The sequence below is a fragment of the Passer montanus genome, unplaced genomic scaffold (genome assembly GCF_014805655.1).
Source record: "Passer montanus isolate IOZ18808 unplaced genomic scaffold, ASM1480565v1 scaffold19, whole genome shotgun sequence".
Lineage (NCBI taxonomy): Eukaryota > Metazoa > Chordata > Aves > Passeriformes > Passeridae > Passer > Passer montanus.
Genome location: NW_024366480.1, coordinates 12,863,914 through 12,885,416, shown reverse-complemented (window position 1 = coordinate 12,885,416; position 21,503 = coordinate 12,863,914). Strand labels below are relative to the sequence as shown.

The 21,503-nt window shown below is 35.7% G+C and overlaps 1 protein-coding gene across 2 annotated transcripts in view; it reads left to right on the top strand.

Moving 5' to 3' along the window:
* The window catches only part of SMCHD1 (structural maintenance of chromosomes flexible hinge domain containing 1), a 70,445-nt gene that overhangs the window by 41,352 nt on the left and 7,590 nt on the right, over positions 1–21,503 (top strand). For both annotated transcript variants that reach the window (XM_039706261.1, XM_039706263.1), the window contains 17 exons: positions 204–352; positions 1,072–1,160; positions 2,302–2,420; positions 3,057–3,224; positions 4,274–4,399; positions 6,297–6,376; positions 7,835–7,992; positions 9,636–9,751; positions 10,194–10,255; positions 12,239–12,326; positions 12,728–12,859; positions 14,590–14,739; positions 18,142–18,268; positions 18,439–18,558; positions 19,825–19,910; positions 20,928–21,050; positions 21,255–21,445. In XM_039706261.1, coding sequence (XP_039562195.1) covers positions 204–352; positions 1,072–1,160; positions 2,302–2,420; positions 3,057–3,224; positions 4,274–4,399; positions 6,297–6,376; positions 7,835–7,992; positions 9,636–9,751; positions 10,194–10,255; positions 12,239–12,326; positions 12,728–12,859; positions 14,590–14,739; positions 18,142–18,268; positions 18,439–18,558; positions 19,825–19,910; positions 20,928–21,050; positions 21,255–21,445 — 2,084 coding nt within the window. The remainder of the gene's footprint in view (positions 1–203; positions 353–1,071; positions 1,161–2,301; positions 2,421–3,056; positions 3,225–4,273; positions 4,400–6,296; positions 6,377–7,834; positions 7,993–9,635; positions 9,752–10,193; positions 10,256–12,238; positions 12,327–12,727; positions 12,860–14,589; positions 14,740–18,141; positions 18,269–18,438; positions 18,559–19,824; positions 19,911–20,927; positions 21,051–21,254; positions 21,446–21,503) is intronic.

Genomic DNA, 21,503 nt, shown 5'->3' with positions numbered 1-21,503 from the left:
TGACCTGCTTGTGGTTTTTTTCAAGTAATTGACTATATTTCAGCAGATAGCATTGGTTACTGCTGGGAAATGTCCAGGCTTTCCACTGAAAGCTGCTATTGCCTGTATGCTACATCATCATATTTAGAATGGCTACAGGATGTATTATGTAGCTAGTCATTTATAATTTAGCTTTTGATTAATTTATAAAATTTTAATTTTAGGTGAACTGGACACCTAAAATTGAAAGAGAGCTGTTGATGCAGGGATTATTACCTGATGTAAAAGTACCGACTTCAGTAAAAGATGTGCGTTACTGCCTAATTACTTACCTTGATGAGCACGTGTCTTTGGAAAGTGCATTCACAGTCAGGTTTGTTCATTTGGTATATTTCTTTATTAATCATGTTACTGGCATAGCATTGTAGATCTCATTACTTTGGGGTAAAACAAAAGTCTTTCCAGAGAAGCTGAAATAATGAAAGCGGTCGGCAAATTAACAGGAGAATGTCAGCTTGGGAAATGGGAAGGGTTTGTGTAAATTTATTACATGTGAGGACATTACTTATGTGAAAGACTCCATTGTGATTGCTGACTTGCATCCAGCCTTGTAATCATGTGTGTAAATATACAGACGTAGAAGACTACTGATATTTTTTTTGTAAACTTGAAGTAAACATTAGCTCACAGAATAAGGTGGTTGGTGACTGAGGAGAAAGAAATATCTCTGAGAAGTTAGTTCTTATCTGGTTTCTTAGTCAAAACTGATAGGCTGTAAATTGAACTTGAAAATTACCTGTTTATCACTCTTAGTGGGTTTGAGACTTGTATCTTATAAAGTTTGTTAAGAGGAATCTGATTCTAAATTACTTCAGTGTATTTAATGTGATTTTTATAGGTTAAAATTAATTAATTCACAGTACTCTGATGCCAGGGGTAGATTTGCAGCAATTAGTCATTTCACAGGTCTGCAGTCAGAAAATAAAATACACTACATGACCAAGCATTAAGATTCTTTAGGATATTTATCATGCCTGCTATGATGTTATATTTACCTTTATGAGAGAAATAAGTCAATTTTCATGTACTCAGACCAGTTCCTGATGAACCCAAACACATTAAATGTAAACTAAAAGGCTCAAACACACTGCAGATGGGTGAAGAACTGCAGAGTGAAATCGGTAAGTTGTTTGCATATTCTTCATTTTCTTCTAGGATGTATTTCTTTTTCTTGGCAGTTTAAGACTGTTATGTATACAGATGTCATCAAGAGTAAATTACCTTCAACTACTTTAATATAAAAAAAACAGGTTTACATTCTCATTCAAAGGAAGTTGCTCAGACTTCTGAATTGCCATTTTATAATACTGGAGTTACTTTCTGATAAAATTTTCCTCTTACTTTGTACATTAGGACATTCATTACGCTTAGTTCAAATGGTTCATAAATTTTTGTTTAGTTCATGTATTCTGAAATCTCAAAGGCCATAACAGCATTCAGACTATTGCTAAGGCATGGACTTCAAAGTGACACATTTTGAGCTTAACTTCAATCTAAGAGGAAGGCATGTTAAGGACCAGTCTTCTCATTCTCCTTTGGTTTCTCTATGCAGTTGCCACATGGCAGAGTGAGAAATAAAAAATTCTTTCACTATTTTGGAACATTAAAAGCTTGTGTGTGAATGAAGAAAGCACATAGAACAAAAAGAAATAGAAAAAAAAGAGAAGTTGATAAAAGCTTTCAATTTTAAGATTTTTTTTCTTTTAACTTTTTGGTAAGAAATAATTTTTTATTCAAGGAAGAGGGAAGCACAAACATGGGATATAACTAGATAGGTACATTTGGTTTATACCCACAGGAACTGGGGGTTCTTGTTAATGTATATAAAAACCTGAAGAGAGTGTAAAAAAGTTGGAGCTGGGCTTTTCCTAGGTGTGTTCAGAGACAGTAAATAGAGGCAGTGGGTACCAAGGGAGCCACGGGATGTTCCCCCTGAACATCAGGAAACACTTTTCACTTTGAGGGTGACTGAGCACTGGCACAGATTGCCCACAATTTGTGGAGCCTCCCTCCTTAGAGATACTCAGAAGATGCATGTCTGCAACTGGCTCAACGTCGCCCTACATGAGCAGGGGGTTTGAACCAGATTAGATCCAGAAATACCTTCCAACCTCAGCCTGTGATTCAGTGATAGTTATTTAAATTTACTCTATATTGTGTCTATGTTGTGTACTTTTATATTCCGTATGATGTATAATGTTTCATTAAAGCAGCTGCTAAGGTAATCGTCCTAATAATCATTTTAATCATCTTTTTTAACAGATGTAATGATTACAGATCAGTTTGGAAATCAGGTTCAGACAGTGACATCTGCATGTGTAAATTCCCTAGGAGTTTCTGGGCCTGGACTTGATAAATCAAATTTGAAAATAACTTGGCAGGTATTTATAAGATGTCATATAGTTTATTTCTTTGCAGCATTTGTGTGGTAATTGTCTTAATTCTGTTACACAGAACTGAACCAAAATTATGGAAAGGTAGTCAAATTACACACTAGTTGGTCACTTAAAGCATTGAAATTGTATGATCCTGTTCTAAGGAGCACAGCTGCATCTGTTAAAAACTTTATCAGTGTTGCAGCTATACAGTGTGGAGGCCAGTTCACTCTGTGCTTCAGTCAGGTTTGCTTTGTTTCTAGGTTGTTGTTCTATATGTTTTCTTCTATCTTGCTTTTAGTCTTCTGGTTTTTTTTATGTTGGTACAGTTGATTTTAAGATCTTTTGAAGAACCTTCTAGAATGGACTTGTATCTATACCTTTTAAAATACACTGGATATAACCTGAAGAGCAGATTTCTGAGAAATGCTTGAGTTTGAAATGGGTCACTTCTTACTCATGAAGTTAATTTAAATTTAAGAGAATAGAACTTGTAGTTTAATTTTTAGTCCACTGGTCCACTGTCTCACAGTAAAAATACCAAACAGTATTTATAGCCTAAGTGCTATATTGAAAAAATACAAATGAATTTTGCTTTCCTTTATTTTATCTTGATAAAATCTTCTCTTTGTTTCTCAATAGGAAAGTACTCAAACAATGAAAGTAAAAGGTATTCGATACAAACCCTGTTTACTTGGAAGCAAAGAATTGTGCTTTGCTTGGCGTGAATTTTCTGACTTTATCAGAGTGAATTTAGTAGCAGGATCCCCAGCTAAATTGCAGTTTGTGGATTGGCCAGAGTTAGAAAAGGTAAGTTGAACAATTTTGCTTTGAAAAAAAGCAACATGGTCTCTAGTCAGGTATTTTACTTCCATTTTTCATGCAATAGCTAACTACATTAGGCTTTTAAAAGTAAACTTATTTTGGAATAATCTAATTCATATGTGTATGTTTACAACCTTAAGTATTGTAAACTTTATTCTGCCCCAGTTGCCTTTCTACAGATAGTGTAACTTTTCATTGGTGCAGTAATTTTGCTGTGGGCTGGATCCTGACACCTGTCTTTCACTGCTATTTTCCAAAGATACAATCCTTAGTGGTAGTAATGGCTGGCACTCATCTGTCTGTCTCTTACTGGGGTTTTTTGATGTTCAGGATGTAGGATGGCAGGCCCAGATTTTCTTCAGTTTACATGTGTTTACTGTCATAAAGTAAACACTTAGAGACGGTGGAGTATGGGACTTCAAGGAAATGGCTGGAGATTTTTGGTGCTGTAAACTATTTGCTGTAGCTTTTTAAAATTATTTTTCAGTTCTTACTTTGGCTATTCAAAGAACAGTGCTTAACTTCGTGCAGAAACCAGAATAGAAAATTGAAAGTAGAAAAAAGAAAATTCTATGTCTGAATAGAGGACAGGAATCAAGATTGGTGTTTTGGGAAAATGGAGATGGAAGTTACTGAAGAAAATTAAACAAAAGGCTCAGGGAGTGTAATAACTATTTTTGTTCTCTAGACATCTGTTTAAGTATATCAGAAAATAAAAGTTTTAGGCCATGGCTCTTCTTACAACACGAACACTGATAAGGCCCTTCAGAATAATGTCCTTCATTTTAGTCACATCAGCATGAGTAACCCATGCCATTTAATTCAAGTAGTGCATTTTATTCTAAAACGAGACTATATACAAACTCTAGAAATACATTCCTGCATACTATTCAATCATAGTCTAGCTGTTCTGGGAAGCAGGTAGTATGGGAAAGGTGGACTCTGTTGCTCTGGGGATTCCTGAACTGCTGTGAATGTCCAAGATATGTACAATTGAATATCATTTGAGTATCGTGTATTTGTATCTCTTCCAGCCTGTTGCAGTGATTAATGGTAGAGAATTGCAGAGGCCTCTTATTGTTCAGTTGTGTGATCAGTGGGGAAATCCAGCTCCTGAACCTAATGTCAAAATAAGCCTTACAAAGAGTAACAACTTAAAGGTAAGCATTGGCCTTATTAGGTAAACTTTGTTTAACACAAGTTTTGTTGTCATGTCTATGGTATGTTAATTTTCGGGACATTTTTAGAAATATTAATAAAATATTGTAAGAGCACAAAAGAATAACTAATCCAGTATAAGAACTGTGGCAACAAATATCATAAACTGGTCCCAGGACAAAAACCACAAATAAAAAAAAATTCAGACAGGGCAGTATAATTCAAATACATTCCAGATACTGTGCAGAGCCTTTTTCCAATTTTGCATGCACATCACATCACCTCATCCCCTGTGTTATCAGAGGTAATTTACTGAATGATAGTAATGACAATGATTCAGTCTCAACTAGCAACCAAATAATTTTTGTCTGGTGGTTTTTTGATTTTGATTCCTGAATGTATGACTTACCTGTCTATATGTAAAGCTGGTCAGCAGGTTTGGGCCCTGCTTGACTATCCTGTGAAAAGCAGGATAAATTAAATTGAAGCAATGAGGATGCCCAGATTTAAGTGGTTACTGTCTGTTCTGTAGTGAGGTATGAGTATCAGATGGTTTTCACATCAGTCTGTGCAAAAAAAGGACCTTGAGAGAATACCCCATTCATTAAAAATTTACTCCTGTGTTTGAACAAAAAAGGGAAAGTCAAGCTGTTCCTACCTCTGAATGTGTTCCACACATTCCTACCTGTTAGTACAGAGACTGATATATATATATGTATATATATATTGAATATATATTATCAACACAGGATATATTCATCCACCTCTGGATGTAGCATTTTTTCATTCAGGGCAGGGCCTGTTCCCTTCTTGTTCCTGCTTGCCGTGCATTTGCATTCCTCAGTTTTCTCAGAATAAAAAACAGCCAAGAACCTTCTTTTGCTCACTCCTCCAGAGCTTTTGCCCAATTTAACTATGCTATTATTATTTTTTAATTGGCTATTTTTAAGGAGATTTTTTGATATCCTGAACAGGTTTTTTTTCTGTCTTTTTTTACTCTATTGCCATAGAACCCTGCCTCACAGTTTGGGGATTTTTTTTCTTTACACCAACTACTGCCTTTATGGTGTCAGCTGAAGCTCACTGTGGGTTCCAGTTATATTGTTCTTGAGAGAAGACACAGCCTTGGCAGTAGCACTGCATGATTTTGCTGCCTGGTCAAAGACATATTGTGGTGGCATGCTGTGTCTTTTCAAATTTTTTGCCTTCTTCCAGGGAACACCATCAGCATGTCTTAGAGTCCACATATTCTTTAGCTGGATGTGTCCAGGAGAAAGTGTTCTGAAAGCAAAGGTTGATCATTGTTATAAAGTGTTTATTACAGCATACTCTGCATTGGCATTTCCAGTAGGTTGTATGCACAGTCTCCCAAAAGAAATGAGAAGATTTTGGGAATGGAAATTCTCAAATAAGATGTTCTCTATATTTCAGGTTCCACCCTCTAAGGCTCCAAAGCCTGATATTATGCAGTTGCTGCATGCATTCCCTGTACTCCTTTATCTTAGAGATCCAATACTGAATAAGAACTGGAGGAACACTTTCTACAAACTATTTAGTGCGTGTTAAAGTTTTTGGATCTGAAAATAAGCTCAGATTAACATCTGCTATGGATGATATGATAGCATCAGTAGCAATTTAAAAAATAACATAATATATTTGAATATATTAATGAAGACTTATCCCCTAATTCAGATGAAGTGATTGCTTTTAAAAACTAGTAGAGAATTTGAACCCTCTTCCTTAATATTGTCTTAATAATAGTATATCTTCCCCTAACTTACAGTACAAAAATTTAGCTACAGCTCAGATTAACAGACAAATTGCAGGCAAATGAGATCAACATTTTCTCCTAAGACTATTTCTGTACCATTGAAAGATTTTTTTTTTTTTTTTTGACAGCTTGTTCCTTCAAACCAGCAACACAAAACAGATGATGCTGGTAGGGCTAACCTGGGAGTTTTTCGTATTCACGCACCTAGGTAAGTAATGAAAACCGATGGATTTCATAAAGAACTACCAAGTATTTATTAATCTAGAGCTAAGATTTACTATTTATATGCAGGTGAATGGCCAGATAGTAAATTCTAAAAATCTAAGTGCTTAACTAAATAAAATTCAGTAGCTGCTTCTTTTGATCTACTGAGAAGCTGCTGCTGTAATTCTCTGAATCTTGTTTTATTCTGGTGATGGTAAACCTCATCTTGTTATTGTCAACCTGCACCAAGTGCAAGTGGTATTATAAACCACTTTAAAGTTTTGAAATGTACAGTCTTTAGGTGGCAAGTCCAGACACTATACTTTTAAAAGTAGGAACACATTCTAAGATGCTTTAGATCCCACTTTTCTCCATGTGCTAGACATCGTTTTAAGGATTAGAGTGTCCAAAGGAATTTTAAATAGATGTATTTCATTTTTCCTATTTGCAATTCAACTGCTCAAGTCTCATTTCCAGCAGATGTGTGTCCTGTGGCTCCTGCTTCTTCATCTTGTGCTTCTTTATGCTCATTTCATGTGTAGCTTCCCTTACACGCTTATATCCCATATGGCTTTTCAAATTCATAATTTCTGTATCTTCCTCATATTCAGTTCTGCAACCCACTCCCTGTATCCCCAAGTTTTAGGAGCAAGACCGAGTTGGCTTTAGGTTATTTTTAAACTAGCAATAAGTGCTTGTTCTTTGCATTCAAATATGGATGATTTGATTCATAATACTCTCGCATTTGGAAATTTAAAACAGCATGGTTTTAAATGCTGTTGATAGTGCTCAGTGTATTTATCATGTCTGTGACTTCGTATAAGGATGATGAATATTAGTTATCAGTTTACTACTGGAGGTTAGAAACAGGAGTGACATCATAATATTTACAGCATAATCGAAACTGGCTGGGAAGTACAGCCTCTGCAGTTAAATACTATATTCCCAGTTATATTTTTTAAAAAAAACTGGGAGTTTTTTGAAAAAACTTGAAATTTAAGTTTTTAATACTGTAAAGAAAATCAGTTATTTGATAGCACTGAAGACATTATATACTTTCAGTGTACTTTGCTATATATGAATGGTACTCAGATTCACTCTTTGGAAACTTATCAGAGCAGAATGCTCCTCACCATTTTAACTGCTTTCTGCTTTACTGTCTTCTGCTACTTGAGGCTACAGTTGCTAGTGTCTTACAGGCAATGAAACGTGATCAAAATGAAATACTAACACAAAATTAAGTTAATATTAATAAGTTAATATATTAAGTATAGTAACGAGTTTAAATTATTCTTATCTAACATTGCATTAACAATTCCTTTTTTTTTACTTCTTTTTACTACTACATTACTAGATATTGTTTAGCATGCTTTCATGTACATTATTCAGACTTGATGTTAGTTGAAAATTGTCTTTGCAGAAGAGGTTTTACTTCTGTTTTTATTATTTCTGTATGTTGCAGGGGAGAGCATATTTTACAGATTAAAGCCTCATACAACAAGGCCATATTAGATTGTCTTGTAATGACAATAAATGTCCTGCCTGATCCTGAGAAACCTGTCTGCCTGAATGTTAAATATGACAAAAGTCCTTCTTTTCCAGCAGGAGGTACCTTTCCTGGTAAGTATATAAATTTTTGGTGGAAACCAATCATTCAAGAGCTTTGAAAACCTGTGGTAAACTATTTTGGTGGTTTGCCCACTGTATTTTCTTTTTCTGGTCTGTTTTCTCAGTTCTTTGTAACAGCTGTGTCTGAGATTGTGACACTGGGATAGAAGAGATACATAGGTCATCTTTCAAAAGCATTTCAAAGTACCTTATTTATTTGTTCCAAATTGCTCCGTTTATCCATCTATAAATAGGAAAACTACAGAATCTCTCTTCTGTCATACTAAAATATTATCTAGCCAGTGCATGTATGTTTTCCCTCATCTCTTTCTCTGGAATAGTAGCAAAGGAAGTAGCTATGAAATTCTAGGCCAACTGTGAGCCAAGACAAACCAAAAGTAATCAGCAGGAGGACAAGACAAAATTTAAGTTATCCTTTTCTCCTGCTGTATTCTCCCACGAAGGAGTATATTTTGGCTGTTATAACTTGATCAGCCAAAATTTTTATGGCAAGAGGTTGGGTTTTTTTTCAAAATACTTCGTACAGTGTTATGGCCTTGATTAAATTCACAAGGTATTTTAGTTTTTCCTGGAGGAATCATAAAATGACAGAGTGGTTTGGGTTGGAAGGGACCTGTAAAGACATCTACCTCCAGCCCCCCTGCCAAACAGACATTTTTCAAATGTAGTGTGTAGTGTGAACCAAGTTTTTAGTTAAGAAGTAGAATTAAACAGCTTCTTCAGAACAATATATATAGTATATTTGACATTAAATGATTAAATAATAAATTCTGTATTAACAGTCTCATATTATTAAATAAATAAAATAACATTCTAATTATTTGATTTACTGTTGATTTTGGGTATACCTGAGGGCAGGCACTGTAATCTTGGAGGAGAGTCATGCCTGAAATTCTCATGCACATCAAATCATAGTCCTTCCTTAAAGTGCAAAATACAGTCCTTCATGAACAGTGCAAGTTCATTTACGTGCATTAAATCCATTTGCTTTGTTCATATTTTGAACTGGAAGAACGGTAGCTGTGTTCTAGTTTCGATTCCATTTCCTTCAGATCACTGCACTTTCTATGGGACCTACAGGAAAAGTGAAATTTTTCATACTGGGCTATAAAAAGGCAAGTAGTTTGACTGCAAAACCTGTCAACAGAATGAAATGTCTCCCTATAGCCTATTTCTAACAGATACACCTGTGTGATCCTAGTCTGTAAGAAATAAAGCACTTGTGGAGGAAAAGCAGAATTTAGATTTCCTGTCCTTGAAGGAAGGAATCACCTACTTAACTAGCTACTGGTACTCATTCCTGAGAGCTAGAAGCAGCCTGATGTGCTATTTTGATAAGAATGATAATTTGAGAAAGGCAGACTTGAAATTTTAAGATTTTTTTTTTTAAAGCTGTCATATAGTAGGTGTTTGGTTTTTCCTAAGGATTGTTACCTGGTCTGATTACAGGGATAAGGAGAGAAAGTTTTTCATACCTGGTTTGAGATTCTTAGTGGTTTTGGCTCTTTTGAAATGCTTGTTTTATAAGTTGTTTTTTTTCTCTTAAGTATGAAGGAAGACACAGAAATTAATGAAGTTTGAGCTGCTTAATTCTGAATAAAAATAATCTTCAAAACATGTTTTTCATCCTACAGATTTTATGGTTAGTGTTCTTTCTGAAGATGACACCATTATTAAAAATATTAATCCAGCACGGATTACTATGAAAATGTGGGAAGCACAGAGCAGCCGGGTTAGGACACCAATTGATGTAAGTCATCAAAATGCATTTTCAAAATGGGTATGAAAATGCCAGCGTAGGACAAACATAGTAGAAGCTGTCTTTCATTTGACTTAGATCTGTGTCCTGTTCTAGATTTTAAGTAACAAATGTTGCAGATCAACCCTACATGTTTATCAGTGTCTGTCCTGTTACAACTTGTCAGATTGGTCAAGCATCAGTACTACAGTAATGACTAAAATGTTGCTGTTCTGCAGAAGGTAACTCGTAGCAGGGAGAGTATTAGAAGTAACCACATTGAATTTTTCAAAGAGAATACTGAGAATTAAGAACACTAATTTAGTGTCTAAAATACAGGCTGTCTCGTTGATTCACTATGGGCAATCAGTACTGCAAATCCTTAAGACTTGGTAGCATATTGTAAGTTAAGTACTTTCAGTACATTGCATTAAATTTTTTGCATCCTTTACAGGTTACAACGTTTAGCTGTAGTAAAGTGAAGGATGACAAGGAAGATGGCTTCTTCTACTTCAGGTATAACAGCATTTATTTGTGGAACTTACTATACAAAATGCATATTTTGAAATAGAAGGAAGAGTTTTATTTTTTGATAATAACAGCATGATACAGAAGAGGTGAAAGATACTAGCAAGATACATTGGGATGAAGATTGAATTATTTCCTAGATACTTTTGACATTTATATAATCTGAGAGTAGACAAGAAAGGAGTCCAGGATAATATATTAGAATACATTTTGAGAAACACTAGTAATGAGGGAACTAAATCATCAGCTTCTAACTTATATGGCAACTTCCTTTAATTCTTTTCAATATTGCTTTAACTACTGTAGAGTTGCAGGCTGGACAAAGCAGGCTTAACTTTTTTTACTACCTTCTCTAACTGTGCATCGGTCCTGAGCCATAACCTTGGTCCTGTTAGAATCATCCCTTGGGCTACTTAGTGAGTGTCTTAATAGTGTCTTAAATGAAAGGTGGCAGAACTAGAGCTCATCATAAGCTGGTGCCTGACTGCCACATTCTTTCTCCATCTATTTCTTGTAGACAATCTATGGGATTAGCTAAATAGTTATGGGACTGGCTATTGATTTAAGCTCTTGCCTCCTGGGCGTGGGCTTGTCTTGATATAGGTGCCTGTAGTTTACTAGTTGTCCACAAATGTGCAGAATTAAAACTCCCAGCCTATTGAGAAATTTGGAAGGAGAGTACATACTGCCCATTAGCAGCCCTTGTAGAAGAGTTGTTTTACATGTTGCTGCCAGTGTCTGTGGCATCACTGTCTATCAAGTTACTTCCTTTCAAGTTTTCCTGTTCTTGGCACACTCTGATGGTTTTTATCTATTTATTGCCAGTCAGTAACACGGGTGCCATTATATAGTCTTAAACAACTTGCATTGCAATTGTAATTTCTTCATTTTCTAAAGCCTCTGTCTGTCCAGCCATAAGATCCTTAGCTGATTATTTACTAACTAGTGTTTTAATGTGTCCTGACAAGGCAGATCCTACTGTCAACCTTAAGCTAGATAAAATGCAGAAAAGAATTGTTACTTCTGTATGTGAAAGCTAAAAAAGGAAAAGTCATGGTCTATTCTAGAAATATTAAAGCTTTGAGATTTCATTTTTTCCAAGCTAAGCATTCCAGGCAATCTTGCATAATAGTCCTTCCCAAACAAAATCAGAAGAAATAAATTACTTAATGTTGACAAAACAGTTAAACTGCTATTTGTTGAAAACAAGAATCATTAATCAATTCAAGAATGCCACATGCCATATTTGGAGAAATACCTGCATCTTGGCTGTTTGCATGTCTTCAAGTTTGCAAGCATTTTTAAGTCACTGCTATCCCTTGCTGAATACTGCAAAGGTCCTCTGGATGCCACATGGCCTTCCTTGCTGGGTGAAATTATAGCAGCAGAACCTCAGGTGTCTGGGCTTTTCTTCATGTTTTGGTGGTAGGGGATCTTTGCCAGTGGTCTGCACTCTGGAATGCTGTAAGTTAGAGGGAAAACTCTTTATTTCTCTCTCACTATATTCAGCCTTGACCAGTGGTCCAAGTTACCCAAATTTGTACAATCTAACTAAGAAACTAATTAGGTACTCTGATTTTATGAAAATTTTATTAAATTTGGAGAGAAATGGTTGTTGTTCCAGATCTAGACATGTGTATGTTTTGTTCTGGTGGCTTAATGAAAATTCTGAATAGGAAATTAAATGGTGTAGACTTGCAGATTTCTGAATAGGGCCATGGCAAGCTTCCCGTCATCTAAAAGAGACAAACTCTTGGAGGAGACTTCCCTCATTCAAGCTTCCAAAAGCCATACTCTTAATTCTCAGGGAAGTTTGATGGCCTTCTTGCTGAAGAAGGAGTATAATACCTTAGTAGGGCCTTCTAACTAGTTTGGGGGACTACTCAGAATTTTAATTGCTTTGTGTACTTACATACTTGTGACTATAATATAGTCTCATGTTTGCTTGGGTTTTATTTTTGGTCTTTTTAGAGATAAAGTAATTCCGGAGAGAGTGGGCACTTACATGATCCAGTTTACCTTTGCAATGGATAAGACAAATATGCTCAACAGTGAGCAGGTTTGTATCTCTAATTATTGCTACTAGCCAAGAACACATAATACAGAATCATCTGGGTTAAAGTGTTAGGGTGCTTTTTAGGTTCAGAATGGAAATATTTCACTCACGAGTTTTGAAAAAAACTATTTTTTTGATAGTTACTGATTTCAAACTGTTGATTATCAAAATATGTTTTCATTAACTTCTATAACCAACAATTTGACAGTATAACAGAGGTGCATAATTTGCAACCTAGCAGAACTTCTTTGTGGTTGTGCTAATTTATTTCAGGTCTGTCCGTAAATTTTACATACACTTGTTTTAGTGGTTTTTTGAGCAACCCAGGTGTGCCTGTGATTTGTAGTTAATTATATCAGTCTGTATTTTATTTTTTGTTTCATTTTTCCTCCTTTTTCTGCTAGATTATAATTGAAGTTGTACCTAATGATCCTGTACGCTTGTTACCTGATTCTTTACCAGCTACTCCAGCAGTTTCCAATGTTCGAGCTCTTACCAGCCGTACACTGGTCAAGGATTTATACCTCCATTTAATGGTAACTATACTTCCATACAAAATCATAATTAAGTGTTGTGGTGCACCACTTTAGTTGTTCTCTTGCACTGGATGATTGGGAATTTGCACAGAATAGTTTTATATTGCACTGTATAGCTTATGTTATATCACATGGTTTGTTACCCCTTCTCCGTATCACATGGTCTTTCCCTCACCTGTCCCGGTACCCCCTGGTGGTCTCTCCCCTGGGTTACCCCTCCCCTCGCCACTCCTCACTGCTGTCCCATTGGCTCTGGACCTCTCCCTCAGTCCCCATCCCGGGGTATAAAAGTTCCCTACTGCCAGGGAATGCCCTTGCTTTTCTCCCATGGGTTTGTCTGCCTGATGTGTGTCTAGAAATAAAGGACGTTTCCCACGTGGAGGAGAGCACTTTTCAAATCTTTTACCTTTGTCTATGAAGTATCGTGTGGGCAAGGGTCTGTAGCTAGCCGGAGTGGACCCCAGCAGCCCTGGAAACACGATCCTTCAATTAAGGAAATGTAGAAGACTGCTGAAACTGTATTGAATTTTGCCGTAAGGCATTGTTACTGTTTCTTTGCAGTTTCACTTCAGTAAAAAAGATGTTAATTAGTGATTTTTCAGCATATGACAGGTCCATCTTCTTTAATTTACATATGGATGACCAAAACTGAAATGTTTAGTCCTTGCTGTCAGGTATCTCAATTGAAATCAGTGTCTTGTTGCCACACAGAAAAATTGTTTCAAGAATAGATTCTAGTAGGAAAACACTTGCTTGTACAGCAGATATTTCCCTCCATGATTTTTCTTCCCCGGTACAGTTTCTCTTAGAAATCTTATATTACCAAAAATAAGATTTCTTGAACTTTGAGTGTTCACAGGCATAAAAGGACATCACTTACAAGCTACCATAATAGCAAAACAGACTCAGCTTGTGGAAAAGTAATTTAATTTTAATTTCCAGTTAAAAAAGATTTGTGTCATAAGAAACAAAGATCAAAAAACTAAAGCAGTACCTACTGCCCCACCCTTCCTAGGCTCAGCTTTGTTCCAGATTCCTGTACCCTCTCCCAAGCAGTGCAAGGGGGTAGAGAATGGGGGCCACAGTCAACCTGTAACAGCTCCTCAGCTCTTTCCTGCCAGTGCTTTTTCTTCAGTTTCCATTTTGTAGTGTGGGTCCCCTCATGGGCCACAGTCCTTCACAAACTGCTGCACTGTGAGCCCTTGCCACAGGCTGCAGTCCAGGAATTATCAGCCTGGTTTAGCATGGGGTCCTCCATGGGCTTCCATGCAGGTCTCTACACCACTGTGGTTCTTCATCGGCTGCAGGGAAGTACCTGCTCCAGTGTGGTTTCCCTCTGAGCTGCAGGGGAATTTCTGCTCCTCCTGCTGTTCCTTCTCTCACCATCTACTGTCTTCTTTTTTTTTTTTTTTCTTCCCTTCTCACCTGCCTGTGAATTTCTGCCCATTCTTAAATAACAAAGAAGCACCATTTTGGCTCTGTGCTCAGTTGGAGCACTGGCCATGTCCAGCCTCTCCTTCACCTACCTGTGCATTTCTGCCCATTCTTAAATACAAAGAAGCACCATTTTGGCTCTGTGCTCAGTTGGAGCACTGGCCATGTCCAGCCTCTCCTCACAGAGGCTGCCTCTGCAGAAACTGCTAGCACCCTGCCATATAAATCCAGGGCAGTACAGGAATGGATTATTTAGTTCAGTCCCAAACTAACTTTAATTTCTTTTTTACTCACAGGATGAATATAATAACCACACTGGACTTGATCTAGTTGGCAGAGTAATAGTAAAAATTAAAAGCCCAAATGAAGAAGATATAGAGATCCCACAGTTTCATGGGAAAGTCAATACAGTAGAGTTTCCAATGGAGAGTGGATCAGCTGAAATTGTAAGTGACTGAAATATACAGGTCTGTGAACACTCTGTGACTGTGTGAGGTTTATTTTTCCTGCAGTTTTAAAGTTATCTTATTACCACATTGTGTTCTGTGGAGATTTAGTTTATATTGTAGCTTTCCCTTAGAAATAAGTAGATACATTATTTCTTCTGTGGTTGGTTGCTGATTTTCAGGAAACCTGAAGGAAGGACATTCTTTTAAAAGTTTATCCTTTCCAAGTGAGGGAAGTGTACAGGTACTTTCAGTTAGGGACCAGGACATTCAAGAAAATCCAGGAAAAATGTTTTCTTCATTTGAATTTCACATGTGAATAACAATTAACCGGTTTACTTAAACCATTACTATTACTGGTATTTTACATTTTTATTTATAATACTCTCAGGCTGTTATATCTTAAGGTAATTTAGAATGACTTCTTCATATATTTCTAATTAAATTTTGCTAGGCTCTCTTTACTTTTTGTCTAAGTAGTGGGCATATATATACTTTGTAGAAAGGTGTCCTACCCTAATTTTGCAAAGATAAAACTGCCATTTTTCTTTGTGCTTTGTTTCACTCATTAATGCACCTGACTGTTAAAAATGCTTTCCTTATTTTGGTTTGAATCTCTGACATCATACATACTCTGAAAGTACTGCATATTGTAGTCACATCACTGCAGTCACTTTTTCTTCAGCAAATAAAAATTGAATTTTTAAAACCTCTAAGTTCCATCTGTCACAGCTGCTATAAAATATCATACAAAGACACAGTGTAAAATGTGCACATGCACAAAACCAGGAGCTGTTCAAAACACACCGAAGAAAATCCAGCTGAATGTGGAGTTTCTTCTGTGTGGAATGGTCACAATCGTTGTCTACAATCTCAAGCCTACACAGAACTTCAATTGGTGGTATTCCTGTGGTGAAACAGTTGTATATTGATTTTTCTTTTCAACTTGAAATATATAAGAATGGCAGAACAAAATTATACCCCTACTTCATGTGGTTGTCACTTATTTTAAAAGTCTGACATCTACAGAAGTCTTCAAACAGTTAGAAGGTGTACCAAAGGAGGATCCACCTTTTAAGGACATTTTCTCAGCCACCTTTTCTAGCTCGCTCTTTGGAAGCAGCTTGATGACAGACCAACATCAGTGTGTGCCAGGTGGAGACAGACACTGCATAGCAATCCAAACGAATTCTCCAAATACATCTTGGAAATCACCACCATAAGACTACAGTAGAATCCTAAAATTTACAGGTCCTACATAGGAACTTCTTTAGAATATATTTTATTCAGTACATTGACTGCTTTTATGGAGCTACATATGTGAAACTGAATGACACAGCATAAGTTATTCTCTGTCAATAACAGTCAAGAACAGAAACTTCTAGTTAACATGGCTAAATGTTATTAATGGCCCAAATTCTTGTCTACTCTAATCCAGACAGAAAAGTGACAAAATATGTATGAAAACCAACCTAGTAAAATAAAATGCAGAGACTGAATAGAGGTATCAGATAAAATTAATATACCGATTGATTTATGGTACACTCTTGGGTTTCTCTGGTTTCCGTAACATGTTTCAGGAGTAATTAACTGGTTTGTGAACACATTTTTCTCAGGCAGGTGGGGTTAAGAAAAAGTGCAAAAGTATAGCTTTAGGTATTTACTTTTTAGGTATATATAGGTGTGAAAGATTAGCTAAAACTGCTGGTCGAACAAAACACTCTGCAATTCTTGTATTTACACCTGTGGTAAAAGGGGTAAATTGAACACTTTTATATGGGTAACAATAACCCCATATACAACCTGTGGCAGTTCAGATAAAATTACGGGATGATTTTGAAGACTCTTTGCTAATGCAGAAATAATAATTTTTTGTTTGTTTGTCTCCATGTAGTAACCTTCTGTTGCATAATTGTGACCTAAATTCTCCAGTTCCCCATCAGTGACAAAGCTAACCTGTGTAATGGAGGGGAGAGTGTGCTGAGTTTCATGGTGTTTGGGTGATTGTTTGGCTTGTTTTGCCCTCCACCCCTCTTTTTTTTCTTTTTTAGTAAGCCAATAGAGTGCTTTTTTTTCTACTTAGGTATTCCTGGATTGGTGGAAGATGGAGGGTTTTGCATGCTTATTCCTTTTTATTACTATGATCTAAAGATACTCTGCTGCCTATGACAGTAACTTGTGTTCTCCAGTCATCCATGGGGACTAATTGCATTTCAGTGAACCCAGTATCTTCCCCACCTCAGGCAGTTTTCAGGCATCTGGTTTATACTGATTTCACTGACTTCAGACTACTGACAAAACCCATGTGGAAAGGGTTTGTTGGTTGTGATGCACTATCCTTTTCATATGACTTGTAATGGGGAGGGGAAGGGACATACTTGTTTTCTTCAAGTATTTTGAAATTGTCACATCTTGTTTGTAAAGACAGTTGTATGCAATTAGCACAAATGATGAAAGTGATAATCTGACATGTTTACCCTTGGTCACAAGTTCAGGGATACTAAACTTGTTTAGTGAAGAAAAATGTTAACATCTTTGTTGGCATATATTTTCTAAGGAAAAGATATTTCCACTACAGACTGCTCCTGATAAAATATGTAGCTGCAGTATTTTTGAAAGCTATGAAACTGTCTTTGAAGGTTATATATCTATCTCTTCTTTTAGGCTGCAACCACCATTCTCTTGATTTGGCCAGTTGAGTAGCAATTTCTACATGTTAAAGGTGGAAACAGTATGAGTTTTATTATCAGAATTATTCATTTTATGCATGATACCTTTCCCAAAGTAGCAGTGCATTTAGATATTACCTTTACTAATTTTATTTCTGTTTACCTTTATGGTTTTATAATATTTCTCACGTTTATAAAGAAAGGCAAAGGATTTAATATGCCTTTTCAATAAGGAGTTGTAAGAAGTTAAATGTTTATGATAGTGTTTGGGTATATTGTTGATTCATTTGGGATTTGCTGTCTATTTCCATGGTAACAACAGTAACTTTAACCAAGCACTGGGAATAGATTGCTCTTCCTTCTCTGCATTTATGCTTTGGGTCTTTCTTTTTAATGATCTGTTTACATTTCACATATTGAATGAAGTACACCTGAGGATATCTTGCTTATCAGACAGTGCAGAGGATATTATTTCTGAGCATGTGTCTCTGAAATAAAATATATAGCCAAAAATACTAAGACTTTCTAAACAGGTAAAATGACAATCTTAATTCTTAAATATTAAAATAGCTATATCTTTGTATTTTACTTTTGTTTAGTTGTTATAAAAGGCTGTCTACTGTATAGACATCATGTGTTATGTAACTTACAAGATTTGCATCTGAAGAATGTTTGTTTTGTGTGTAACTTCAAGTGTGCTTGGGCATAAACTTATATTTGTTTATTTTCGTAGAATTTAGTGCTGGCTGAAGACAGTCCTGGAAGAGACAGCACTGAATATATTCTTGTCTTTGAGCCACATCTGCCAGCTTTGAAAAAACCTTTGGAACCATATTGTCTCTCATTTATGTTTTACAATGGTATGTTTCAAGTACTCTCAAATACTTGTTTTTCCTTAGAATCAGCAATTTTTAGATCCCTAATATGTTTTCAGAACTATGTAATAGCTTAATAGATTTTTACTAATGCTTAAACCATATAAGTATGTTACTGTATGTTTTTCTAAAAGTGAATATGTTTATTTCTGTAGATTCCAAGAAGCAGCAGCTGATGGCAACACTGACCAGGGAGAAAGACCAATTATCTAAGTCCATAGATCTTTACAGAAAGATGTTTGATACTACAAATCAGCTCGTAGCTGAAATGAAATGTAAGTTCAATCAAATAGGTAAATAATTCTTCTGTGAATTAAACTTCTATCCTATAATGATTTTGAGAATATAGAGAAGGGGAGAAAAATCAATGTTGAAATCATGAGAGATAGTAATTAGAGGGTAGCAGATGGGGTATATGTCTTGCAGGGAAGCATCTAATTATTAAATATTGAATGTTCCTACCTGTAAAAGTCTTGGTTTGATGTAGAATGTCTTCTGTCAGAATTATCAAAAGGAGAAAAGAAATATTGAAGTTGGTGTTTTATGGCTTTTTATCCATGGACTGCCTTTTACTCCCATCTTCGCGTGCTCATACATCTGGAAATTCAACAGTTGCCTGAAAACAATTTAAGGAGAATGGACTATAGATAATAATTTTTAAAAAGTTAGTCTTATGTTTTAAAAATGTTACTTTTCCCCCTCACGTTTGACCCTGTGTATATTATTCCGAAGTGTTGTGTAATTGTTTATGTTCTTCAGCAAATGTAATTCTTTATGAATGAAGGAAATGTTTTCTGTCTTTTTTTTTTGTTTTGAATCATCCTGCCTGTTGATCAAAAGGTTTGTTTTAATAATTGCATTTTAAATTTTTATTTTAAGTAATCAACAAGTGTAAATAAAGCGGATTGGCTTAGAAGATGCTGCTGTTTCTTGTAATTTTAATATTTCATATTTCCATTATGAATGGAAAATCTTGAATTCCAGTGTGAAAGGCATAAAATATTTGTTTCATACATGCACATCTGCAGAGAGTAAGTTAGAGTACAGCACTTTATGTTTAAGTAAGAAGATAAGATAATTTCAAATATAAACATTTTGTGAATAGAGGGTAGAAAGCAACTCACCTGTTTACTCATTTATTTTTGAAATTAGTTCAGGTATGAGAGCTGAGGAAATAGTGTCAAGAAAGTGGTGTCCCATATAACAGACTAAGGCACTCTTCTCTGTCTTGCCATTTCCCTGTTGGAGAACCATTTATAATGATAATTGAGGATGAAAACTAAAACTAGCTAATGTTATCAGACTGATACAAGGCCTAGGCCCCTTTGCTTCTTGAAGCTGAAGGTGTAACATCTGCTGAAATTGTTTAGAAACTGGATAAAATCTCAAGATTTTTGTTGAAAAATTCTTACATTCTGTGCTGAAATTAAGAAGTAGATAGGGTCACTTGCAGCTGACATAATTCTGAAAAGTTGTAAGAAATTCTCTAAGTGTTCCATTGCTTCCTATCACTTCCTCAGTCTCTTTTGATTTTGTTTCAGGTCAGGTTAAAGAAGCTGAAACACGGGAAGCTCTCCTGAAGAATGAACTGAAAAAGCACCAAATTGAATTACCACAGACAAACACAGTATGACTTGATTCTTACTAAACTCCATTAACATATCTAAAATTAATATCAATAATATATCAATACTAATATTGCTGAATCACACTGTTACCAAAACAGTGAAAATTTAAATTGTAGAAAAATTTGTGAATCAATGTCAAATGTAAGGGGTTTTTTTAATTGTTCTGTTAGTGTGAGGATCTTTTAAAATACAGTTATAGAACTAACAAAAACCTTGTCTTTTATATCCTGGTCTTGTGTTTCTGCTGGTCATGTTTCTGCTAAGGTTACTGGTGTTACTGCTAGATGTTACAGTAGGTTTTTGGAGGCTGGTCAATATATATTGGATGTGTTCTGGCATAAGTAAGCCAAAGGAAAGCACTTTTTTTTAGAGAATCAGAGAATTGCATATGTTACTGCCAAAGTTAATGTAAAAGTAAATTTGGAAATATTCAGGACAATGTACCCCATTACTAATTTCCCTTAGAGATCCAATTATGTTTTAAGAAACTTTTTTAAAGTTTTCAAACTACTAACATTTGAGGGAAGAAAACACCTATGTAAACGATTACCTTTAGATCAAATAAGACCAAGTTATAGTCATTAATCACAAATCAGTAGAATTAAATTCAGTCACAGTACTGAAGTTCCCCCTGCTGGCTAGATTTTTCAAGGCTGGATGTAGTCGCCTTCTGAAATGGTTTCTTTTTGTGAAATTCATGATTATATCTTCCTGCTGTTTTAAACTTTCTTCACTTTTGTCTCTAATCAAGCACTGATAGTTCTTTCTGAAATGCTCCTTGAAGCCCTTAAAAATTAAAGAAATTTTTTTAAAAAGTAATTAAAAAGTTTGGTCACAATTGCTGTGAGCTTTCCCTTTGCTCTTCTCTGGGATTGTGCATGGTGATCCATTATACATTAAAAGCCTGTTTCAGGTTATTGAATGTTTATTGTTAGAAAGTTAATTGATGACAGATAACTACTTCTGCTGCTCAGTCCACTGGTACATGCTTACTGATTTTAAATCTTCATTCTCAGCTTCAGTATGTGGATTCTCTTCTGAAAAAAAAGATGTTGGAACAAGAAGGAGTAATGAAGCAGCCAAGGAGAACTTGTACCCTCCCAAACTATCCAAAAGGCAGCCAGGATATTCTAGGCAAGGTGAGTTTTCTTGCAGAGAGCCTTCTAATGAGTTCTGTTGGTTCCACAAAGTGCTAGTGATGAAAAATTATCTGATGACCAGCTGCCCTAACAGAACCATCAACAGGGAATTAAAGGTCTAAAGTTGCAGGATTATTGTGATTACTATGAAGAGGGGATGTGGTCTTGGTTTCTGTTTTGACTGTTGTAACTTCTGTGGTGCAGATTGCACATTTAGCTCAAATTGAGGATAACGAAGCAGCAAAAGTCATCTCTTGGCACCTGGCAAGTGACATGGACTGTGTAGTCACACTGACCACGGAAGCTGCTCGTTCTATCTTCGATGAAACTCAAGGTCGACAACAAGTGTTACCTCTTGATTCTATTTACAAGAAGACACTTCCAGATTGGTCCAGGTAGAGAAAAAAAAAAATCAAACTTCTGCATTTGTATTACATACTTCAACTCTTTTTT